The sequence below is a fragment of the Monopterus albus genome, unplaced genomic scaffold (genome assembly GCF_001952655.1).
Source record: "Monopterus albus unplaced genomic scaffold, M_albus_1.0 scaffold286.1, whole genome shotgun sequence".
In the NCBI taxonomy this organism is placed as follows: Eukaryota; Metazoa; Chordata; class Actinopteri; order Synbranchiformes; family Synbranchidae; genus Monopterus; species Monopterus albus.
In genome coordinates this window covers 380,480-391,835 of record NW_018128166.1, presented here as the reverse complement: position 1 = coordinate 391,835, position 11,356 = coordinate 380,480, and the positions used below count along the sequence as shown (strand labels likewise).

At 43.2% G+C, this 11,356-nt stretch overlaps 1 protein-coding gene across 6 annotated transcripts in view; it reads right to left on the bottom strand.

The window, feature by feature from the left end:
* The window catches only part of inpp5a (inositol polyphosphate-5-phosphatase A), a 218,766-nt gene that overhangs the window by 165,448 nt on the left and 41,962 nt on the right, over positions 1 to 11,356 (bottom strand). For all 6 annotated transcript variants that reach the window (XM_020622674.1, XM_020622676.1, XM_020622673.1 and 3 more), the window contains 2 exons: positions 1,867 to 1,967; positions 1,453 to 1,540 (listed from right to left, as the gene is read on the bottom strand). In XM_020622674.1, coding sequence (XP_020478330.1) covers positions 1,453 to 1,540; positions 1,867 to 1,967 — 189 coding nt within the window. The remainder of the gene's footprint in view (positions 1 to 1,452; positions 1,541 to 1,866; positions 1,968 to 11,356) is intronic.

Genomic DNA, 11,356 nt, shown 5'->3' with positions numbered 1-11,356 from the left:
ACACACACACACATACACATACTATATATATATACTGCCATCCTGTGGTCATCTGCTGTCACTACACACTGCACCTCTCAATATGAGTAGATCTCATTAAGTATCTTTGGAGAGTTTTCCGTTCTATTAGCCAACAGCTGCAGATCAACCAGCTTGAGAAAGCTTGCAATGTTTAAGTCCATTTGTAGGTCTCATTTTATGTTATGTGTTCAGAGCCTGATATGTCAAAATTCCCTAAATAAAGACCCTCTTGAATTTAAAGTACTTTTAAAACAAACAACAAGGTAAACCTTTTTTAGACTTTCACAACTAGCATGTTTGCATAGTGTGTTTTTGCTCTAGCCACTGCAAATCAACCACACAAGCTAAAATTCCACCAGTGTCTTAATTTGAAAGCCGATCCCAATATCACTTAAGTGATGACACGTCTTCATGCTGTGATTTTTCCTTGTTCATGTCATCAGAATTCAGAGAAATGAGGTCTGTCAAAATCAGATGTGCTACTTCACACAAAAGTGTCATGATTTATGAAACTGCTACTGCTGTTAGTTCTTCTACTACTCTTTTCATGTTATTCATAGTTTATTTAATGTACATTACCATTTTAAAATCTGTGGTCATCCTCCTTTATCTGGTTTTTATTTTGACATTTAAGCAGCTCAAATCCAGTCAATAACCTTAAATTGTACAAAGCTAAGAAGTAACATGCCAGAGTTAACAGTCTTCCGAAATTAAAAGTATGTGTAAATTTGATGAAAAAAAGCCCTTTTTCATGAATCAAGTATTCGGTTAACTTTTCTTTTTCTTTGCAATGGAAGTAAATGAAACCTTGAAAATTGATGCGATTCCTACAAGTATTCCAGCATTCGTTGATTACGTACAATAATAACTTCAGTCTGTACAAAGGCAGTGTTGGAAAGGACTGTGTTACACATTCTGAAGCATTATTTGGAAAAGGAAACGAACAATTGAAGTCAGACATTGCAGGGTTCCATCCTATAGCAGGATAATGACCCAAAGACCAGGACTGTTGGCTTCAAACAATGGAGTGGCAGCACAGTGTCCAGACTTTCCAGGTGAAGTATGAAAGCAAAGCATCCTGCAAGTGCAACACATCTGTGGGAACCTCTGCAACAGTGTTATCTATCCCAAAAATATTTGATTTCAGTTGTAGACAGAATGTCACAAGTGTGTTTGGCTGCTGAATTACAGTGATAACAACTGGAAAAATGGAGTTGATCCCAAAATTTTGAATGGTAGCGTATACAGTTCTCGCTGATCAGTCCTGAATAAATTCATGGTTCACCAGGCTGAAAAATCTAATCGAACTGAGTCACTGATGAGCCAGTGATTCATCCTCGAGCCAATACACGTGAACTTCAAATTCTAAGAGTTCACAGATACTTTGCCATGGAATGCGAATGCACCAATAATGTATGAAACGGTACTTACTGTGAATTGCTCCTGTGATTTGTAGTTCTCATCAAGGTAGACGCAGGCTCTGCTGTATTCCTTCATGGCATCAGTGGACAACAACTCTCTGATGGGGAGAACACACACACAGATAGATGAGGACATGTTAGTGGAAAGGAAATGTTTGTCAAGTTCAAGCACAATTAAGAATTTGTGCTGATACAAGATTGACACTATAAGACATTCTATAAAAAGATAACATATTTTGTTGTGCTGTTGTACAGCCTTGATGTCACCAGTGGGGGGAGTAGTCCACTTAGTTTAAAATAAACTATTCCTGCTTCTTCCACCAACCATCAAATGGGTGTTTCCTTATCAGAGACTTTACTGAACTATTACCACTTTGCTCAAGATCATTAGCTCAAATAACCACATTATAGGCCCAGTACTTACTTGACAAAACTATCCACATGTGTCATGGACGCCTCATAATTCTTCCCACCCACCTCTTGACAGTGCACTGCCAAGAAGTGAGGCTTATGTGACTGTACTGTCTGTAAGGGAAGGAAGAGAAAACATGTCAAAAAGAAAACAAAGAGATAAACAGTTCTACTGCACTTTAATTTTCAGTGCATGTGCCTCCACAGCAGCTGAAATAGTACTACAGTAAGCCCATTACCACATCATAAACAAAACTTAGATTGAATTATTCAGCCAAGAATATACCTCTACAATCATTCCAAACTCGACTCTGTGACATGCTACTATATTTATCCAAGACAAAGTGCCTTGCTAATATAGCCAGAAGGCACTTAGTGAGCTTGCCACAAGCATGGCATCACCCACCACCTTCATCCACCTTCAGGGATATCCCTCCAGCTCTGCATATACTGTATGTACAGCAGGGTGTGACAGATGCTCACACGTCACCACTTATGCTGGCACATCACTCACTCTAGCACTAACAACTTTGCTGCTCCTGTGATATGCCAGGAATCCTTATTAGAATGTGTGCTCAATATAAACCTACATACCTTTTGTAATGAATGCAAATTGGTGATTAGATAAAGTCAAAGCAGAACATTCACTTCTGGCAAACTACCTGACCCAGAGTGACCTCAGGTTGCTTTCCATTAACATCCCTCTCACAGGTTGCGAGGTGTTTGTAAGCACCCTGACAGAGGTGTTCAGAGCAGCTGACCACTAACAGAAAGTCGATATCACAGAGTGATTTACAGCACGAACAAGCACTCATAGGTTTGTGCCTGCAGGTGGTAGATGGCTCCTGGACCTGAATGGAACCCTGCTACTTCACCAGCACCCCACCTTTGCGTTGCATTATGTCCACTCCAGATCCAATCAAATAAAAGTAATATGTGGCAATAACACTAAGGATTTTCCATCAGCCTATGGCTCATCACTTAGCTTGATGACCCAGGAGCAGTGACATACAGCAGCTCAAACTTGGAAAGATTAGTGGACCTATGAACTCGCATAAGCAGAGGTCACACTCTCAAAGAGCTCACAACTAATATCAGGCTCACATGTAACATGTGAAATGTGTTTATGCGTGTACACACGCTAACATGCACATGCTGGCAGCATTCTATTTATCTTTCCAGGCTGAAAATTAAGGTCTACATTGACAGACAATATCCAGGTGATTATTTCATTAGTGCTATCAGCTCTAAACCAAACAACAGTCACAACAGCACTTTATTGTGGAGTAAACCTGGAGCACTTATCCAATTAAATCTACCACTACACTCGAGAAAGTCTGTTGACATTTGAGTCAAAATATAAACATGCCAAGTACTGTATGAATAAGACATGATTTTATGATGGGCAACAACAGTAATGAACTCTTTAAACAACCGCCAGACAGTGACAGGCACCGTGACAATGGTGAGAAAAGCCAGTCTAGCTGTGCTGACATGACTAACAGAGCGCTGCCATATGGGCCCAATTCTCAACCTCACAGGGATATCAGCCACTGATGGGTCTGATGTGGAGCTATACCTTGCCATCCTCTCTCTGTTCCTCTCCTTTCTTACCATGACCAAATTCTGATACATTTAAATGCCAAGGATGTTCCTATTTGTCTATGCCCAGGTACTTTCTCTATGTCATCCATAAAACTCACCAAGACTCTCTGCTATCTACAAACTTCTGCTGTGCTCAGTCCTTTCTGTGCTGCTGTTATCACACACATCTGGACTTCTTCTTCTGTGAAGCTGTGACATTCAGCCCACAACTATCTAGGTCTTATGGGTAACTGTGTATGCCATAGGCCATTAACCACATAAATATTAAATAAACAATGGTAATTGATCCGTTTTCAAAAAACTACCTTCTTTATCTAAACATATGAAGTGGGCTGCACAACATGCTGTTGAAGAAGGCTGGATTTTTGTGTGTCAGCATAATTAGAAGCACCATGTTCAGTTTAGCTCTCTATTGAGAAGGCTAGAGAATATTACTCCAAATACAATGCATGCTGGGAAGTAGGCTGTTAAATTAACAATTCTTCTAAGCAACTTGATTTGATTAGTTAAGTGAATGTTCAGCTGAATACTTTATTAAACCCAAGCACTCTATAAGTTCTGCTTCCAAAAATAAAGAAGGCGTTAAAATAACTTTACCACATTGTAATGAATCACAGCTAGAGAGTATCAGCGTGCAAGGCTCAAGCACTTTTTTTAACATCTGCTGAGGAGGTAATGTTTTTGGTTCTGAGTGTGTGTGTGTTGGTTAGCAGGATTATGGACAAACTGGTGGATGAATCATCAGCATACTTGGTACTGACATTGGTGGGGACCGACCCTAGAAGTGATTAGACCTTGGCTGAAAAAATGTCAAAGGTCAAGGTCACAAAACAATTTACATATTTTAACCTGGGTGGGGGGGCTAGATCATATCTTTATCAAAAGTTTTCAAAATCATTTTTTGTTTGAAATTTGACGCACATATGTAGGGTGGCAATGTCTGTCACCAGACCAAATTTGATCCGTTTGTGATCTGGATTCCAGATTGGATGGCCATTTAAAGTCAGCCTTGAAAACCCCATTTAATGCATATTTTCTGCCATAACTTGGCCTATAATGAAGACAGAACAGAGTATAATTGCCTAAAATACCCTAAAAGATGATCCAGATCCAATCCAGACGGAGGACTTTAGGACACATTTTGTGTTGTTCTGGATCTAATTTTTCACATGGAGCCCATTTGCGTGAGCGAATGCTGTGCCTTGGCAGAGGTATGTGTGCTCTCTGAGTGCTCTTGTTAAAGCAAGAGACTGCTTGGGGTTATTGTCACAACTGGTTTTTATTTTTACCTTTAAAAATGTTGATTATTCATATCTCTACGGCCCAAAAACTTATTCTCTTTTATGCTAAATATTCTAACGACATTTTTTTACAATTTAGTTCACCTTCACAAACAATACAGAGGTCAAAAGCTGCAGTGTGCACTAGATATCATCTACTAGACTGAGGGGCTGTCAATGAGGATTAATAGGGAGAACCTTGCTTTACTGTTCTACTCTGGTGCATTCACACACTTAGGTGAGTCCAAAAGCATAATATGGGAAATACCACATGGGGCCATGGGAAATGGTCTGAAGTTAATTTATTTCTTTATTAAGAGATCTAACACTGAAATGAGAACACCTTCCTTCCAAACCATCCATATATCAAGTAGGCCTAAGGTTCCAACAGACTGGTCAGGTGTTGTAATATAATTCTAACATCAAATCAATGAACTATGTGATGTCCTTCAACACTCTGTGTGTCTGCTTTTACTGACAAGAGTGGATGTGGGAACCTGACACAATCACTGGCCTGTGATGGCCCAGAGAAGTTTCTAATGCAAATTGGCTGTGGGATTATTCAAGTTCAGTGTGGTGCAATGCAAAGCACTGTTTATACAACTGCAGCAGCAAAATCAGATTTCATGTTTGGATTCTATTTAATCCAGCATACTGCACACCTATGAAGCAGGCAAATGTCCCTGCTTTAGTTATGACAGGGATATCCTGAGACAGGGCCAGAGACATGAAGTAGGAATCGACTTGGAAAAGCCCTTTGTTACTGCACACATCACAGGATGCCTAATGTTAGCAGTGTATCTTTACTTTTTCACCTACAACCCAGGGCCCGACATTAACACCTGACCGTGGCAAGTAAACTCTATGTTCGGAGAAGTGGAATGCATTATGCAGTTGCCTGATCAGGCAAGTGGAAAAAAATATGCGATTGAATATTTTTCCCTGTTGAAAACAACCATTGTTGTTAGCCCTCTGTGTTTACTTTGCCTTGATTCTGTGAACTGTGTCTGCCGACCAATCAAAGGCTGTGTGTTCCTGACTTGTCTATCAATAATAGATAATGAATAAAATGAAAAAGAAAAACCAAAAAGGGCGGTGAAACACAGATGCTGTAGAAATATGAAACAAAAGTATATTCAAAGCTGGTCTGAAATTTTTTAATAGGCCTCCATTTTCCACTTTTGAAAAGTAAAAGTTTTGGGCAAGTAAAATATCTCAGCTACTTGCCCAAATATGTCTTTTGCAGAATGAGAAGTTAGAAATTTCTGCATCCTTAACTGTAACTAAGCCTGATGACTGTCTCTGCACTCCCTCCTGTAATTTGGTTTTATGACATTCATACCAGCTTTTGAACACTTGAAGAAATGGTTAAATGAGTAATAGCACAAACTTTGTTTCATTTTGTTATATCAGGTTTTACATGACTAAGTGCTGTCTGCCAATAGCTGTTTCTCTACACGCCTAGAACCGCACATTCTGAAGTAGATTCCTGTAAAATGTCCAGATTATGTTCTTACAGCTGCAGACATGATCTGCAGACATCTTGGCACAGTTCATCTTTTTCTCACCTGCCTGAATAAACTGACAATGCAGTTTGTCTAAATTGCTGCATACATGGTATGAAGAGGCCAGAGGGTGGAAAATCTCTGCAAAATAAGTCAGTGTGAAAGTCAGAAAGATACAAGGAGAACATGAGAGACAGATCAGAGTGAGCAGCACTGTAGAAGGTTCTGCAGCATCTGGTGCAAACATGCCGATGAACGATGACTGAGATGTGTCATAAAATAAATAATCCCATTTCCTCATGGAATTCCCTTAAGCAAATGAATAACTGAAGGAAACAGCTAGGATAACACACAGACATACTTTACAGACTGATATAAAGATACTGTAGAAGAAGTACAAGTGCCAGCAAGCAACTCTGCACACTGTTCCGGTCATAGCTCTATAAAAAACAGTTTGATAGCATGAAGTGTTTATTTTTCAGGATGCTGTGGTGTGATTCATTCTGATACATAAAAAGTGAGACAGCTTTTTCCTTGCAAACCTGCAAGTCAGTAACCCTTGACAAGGTGCATAATGCATACAGATGCTTTGAAGCAGCAATGCATGCAGTATTTTTGTAGATGATACAGTGTGACCTGGCAACACCAGTGTCAAATCTCTTCAGATGTTTCCTAGTGACAAGATGCGCCTACATAATTAAATCAACAGTGCTGATTCCATTTATTGGGTGTGAAACAGACTTTTTCCAATGTGAAACTGCCTTTGGATTCATCTCAAAGCAGAGGTTATGACACTAAACTCTACTGAACATACAAATAGCTTTTATTTTTTATATCCACTGAGGTCTTCCAGTCAAATATTTTAAGAGCTCATGACCAAATAGCAGCCTTGGAGAAGACACAGTGAGTGTAGTGTGTGTGTGTGTGTGTGTGTGCGCAGAGTAAGCACAATGAGCTAGCACAATATGGCTGAGTGTAGTTAATTCTAGCCCGTCAATGCTGGTTCTTCCCAGCCTCGCCAAGTTTGATGCTTCTTTCCATGACGTCAGCCGGCAGCAGCACAGTGCTGGCATGAGGCTACAGGCCTGCCTGGTTCACACAGGGGCACACCTCTCTGTCTGCATGCTTTTCTTTCCCTCTTTCTCACAGCACATGCATTTAACAAACATGATACACTCCTCTAAAGCGTGCAAGCATACTGCACAATGCAAACAGAATTCCTTGGCAGCCATAACTAGAACATGCTGCTTCACACAGACCCCCACCCACACATATACACAGAGTCATGCTTTATGCTCCATTAACCTCAGTGCTAACACTGGAAGACTAGAATCACCTGACAATCAGCATGTTTTGACATGCCAGTCAGAGTAATAATTACAAGGAAGAGACAAGCAAAAGCAGACAAAGACTGTTGGAGGCAGCTGAGTTGTTGGTTTATATGTATTTTCTAGCCTCTGACTGTTGCACACAGACAGGGGACACATTAAAGGACAAACCTGAATAAATGAGTGGTCTCTTCCAGGATGACAGTGCCCCCATCTACAGGGCATGAGGGGTCACTGAATAGTTTGACGAGTATGAATATAATGTGAATCATACGCTATGACCTTCATAGTTACCAGATCCAGGACTGATGGAAGAAGAGTGTTCATTCCTCCAGTAGACTTTAGAGACTTGAATAAATGCCAGGGTGAACTATAGCTGTTCTATGTTCTATAGCGGAATGTGGTGGTCCAACAGCTTACTAAGCCACTTTGTGGTAGTTTCTCCTCATTTCCGGTGCGCGCGGAGTGGCAGCTAGTTCCAGTAGCTCTGTCCTCTTTTGTGTTTTTTTTCCATGCTTTCCGAAGTTTTTTGTGTTTGCTTTGTGTTATACTTCTCTCTGTAGGCCTCTGTGGAGCTGTGCTACTAGGAGTACAAATTTTTATTGCGTTTGCATTATTGTTTTATTCTCTTTCACGAGCTCGTGAGTCAAGGGACTCTAGGAGTAGCGGCCCCATTGTTTACTCTCAAGAGCAGCTGCTCGCCCTCAGCCGTGTCTGGCTTCCTTACAGGGAGAAGCTGGAGATTCCCTCGGAGATGCAACGTAAAATGTGGTGGTGCAGAGCTGGCGTAAAGCGCCGAGAGAGGAAACGGAGGTATAAGCCATGCCTATCATCTCTCATTATGGGAAACGTCCGGTCCCTCTCCAACAAGATGGACAAGCTAACAAGACTGCAACGGGTGTACAGGGAGAGTAGCCTTCTGTGCTTCACCGAGACCTGGCTGAACAATCTCCCTACATGGATTCACACTAGTCCATGCAGATTGAAGCGTGGCAGAAAGCGGTAAGAGGGAAGGGGGTTGGGGGGGTGGGGTGTACATAAATGACAGATGGTGCAATCCCGGGCACATCACTGTTAAGGAAAAACTCTGTAGCAGGGACATTGAGCTATTAGCAATCAGTGTACGGCCGTACTACATTCCTCGGGGGTACTCACATGTAGTGGCGGTGACTGTTTACATTCCTCCCTCGGCCAACGCTACTGCTGCATGAGAGCGGGCACAAAGCGCCGTGTCTCAGCTGTAGACACAACACCCACATGCTCTAACCATGCTTCCCTCCCCTTCTCTGCCACCCTCCCAAACTTCACCCAGTATGTTAATTGCCGCACAAGGGACAATAAAACTCTGGACCTACTGTATGCAAATGCCAGGAAGGCATACACCTCCGCCCCCCTCCCCCCTCCAAGTTGCTCAAGAACCACAACCTTGTTCACCTACTTCCTGTGTATACTCCAGTGGTGAAAAAGGTGTCACCACAGGTCAGAGTAGTAAAGGTATGGACAGAGGAGGCAATTGAGCAGCTGAGGGACTGTTTTCACACCACAGACTGGGACATCCTCTGCAGTCCTCCTGGATTACATAAGCTTCTTTGTGGAAAAATACCGTACCATCCAGGAGAGTACGGTGTTTTCCCAATAACAAGCCATGGGTGAGCCCCGAGTTAAAGGCACTGCTGAATGAGAAGAAGAGGGTTTTCTTCTCAGGGGACAAGGAGGAGCTGAGCAGAGTGCAGCGGGAACTAAAGTATATGATCCGGAGGTGCAAGGCTAGCTACAGGAAGAAGCTAGAGCAGAGCATGGAAACGAACAATGAACGTGAAGTGTGGAGAGGTCTGAAACACATCTCGGGCCACGAAAAAAGTGAGGATGGTCACCAGGTCGTGGGAGACTAGGCCTGGGCAAACAAACTGAATTGTTTCTTTAACAGATTTGACTCCCCCTCACTGCTGAGGGGGAAGTTGACGGGGAGAGGTATGGACCAACACCTGTCTGCATGGATCATTAACTACCTCACAAAAAGACCTCAGTTTGTAAGGCTGCGCGACTGTGCATCATGAACACCAGCAAGACAAAAGAGATGGTGATTGACCTCCGGTGAAAATCACCATCACTCACGCCGGTGAGCTTTCAGGGCTCAGATATTGAGACACCTTTAAATACCTCGGTGTCCACCTCAACAATAAACTGGACTTGACCAACAACACAGATTCCCTGTAAAGGAAGGGCCAGAGCCGCCTCCAATTGTTGAGGAGACTGCGGTCCTTTGGTGTGTGTGGGGCACTCCTTTGGACATTTTATGATACTGTGGTGGCATTTGCAGTTTTTTACACTGTTGTGGGTTGGGCAGGAGGTAGCACGGTCAGGGACAGAAAGAGACTCAACAAGCTGGTTAAGAGAGCTGGTTCTGTCCTGGGCTGCCCTCTGGATTCCATCGAGGAGGTGGTAGACAGAAGGATGCTGGTAAAACTAACATCCATCATGCATAACCCCTCCCATCCCCTGCACCACACAGTGGAGGCTCTGAACAGTTCCTTTACCACAAGACTGCTACATCCCCAGTGTAAGAAGGAGCGTTACCGCAGGTCTTTCCTCCCCACAGCTATCAGACTGTACAATACATCACTGCAGTGATAAGCTAGGTGAAATTATGAGGGACTATGTAATAGTCTACTGAGGTGCAATACTCAAATCCTGGGGGTAAAAATGCATTGTAAATATGCACATATGTAAAAATCTTGTTCTTGATTTCTCTCGAATACTTTATATTGTTTTGTTTTGGGTATTTTTGAGTAGTTTTTCAGAGATCCTCATGGCTGAAATAAAGGTATTTCCCCCATTGCAAGATTAATTATGGCAGTAATATTCCTGTCCCCGATTTCTTGGTCTCTCTCGAATACTATGTCTTGTCTTGTTCTAAGGTATTTTTGTTCTCAGGGATTAATTGCAGGAGGATAATTCTTGTTCTGATTGTCTCTCAAATACTATATTCTGTCTGGTTTTAGGTACTTTGGAATTTGTTTCTCAAGTTATGTTTGTTCTTGGTGAGGCCATGGAGAAGGACTATCGGTCGGCCTCGAAGAGATTCTGGCAAACCGTCCGGCGCCTCAGGAGGGGGAAGCAGTGCCCTGCCGAAACTGTTTACAGTGGGGGAGGGCAGCTGTTGACCTCAACTGGGGATATTATCGGACGGTGGAAGGAATACTTCGAGGATCTCCTCAATCCCGGCGCCATGTCTTCCGATGAGGAAGCAGAGGCTGAGGGCTCAGAGGTGGACTCGTCCATCACCCAAGCTGAAGTCACTGAGGTAGTCAAGAAGCTTCTCGGTGGCAAGGCACCGGGGGTGGATGAGATCCGCCCTGAGTACCTTAAGTCTCTGGATGTTGTGGGGCTGTCTTGGTTGACACGCCTCTGCAACGTCGCATGGCGGTCGGGGACAGTGCCTCTGGACTGGCAGACCGGGGTGGTGGTCCCTCTTTTTAAGAAGGGGGACCGGAGGGTGTGTTCCAACTATAGGGGGATCACACTCCTCAGCCTCCCCGGGAAAGTCTATGCCAGGGTACTGGAGAGGAGAATTCGACCGATAGTCGAACCTCGGATCCAGGAGGAACAATGCGGTTTTCGTCCTGGCCGTGGAACACTGGACCAGCTCTATACCCTCTTCAGGGTGGCGAAGAGTTCATGGGAGTTTGCCCAACCAGTCCACATGTGCTGCGTGGATCTGGAGAAGGCATTCGACCGTGTCCCTCGCAGCGCCCTGTGGGGGGTGCTCCGGGAGTACGGGGTCC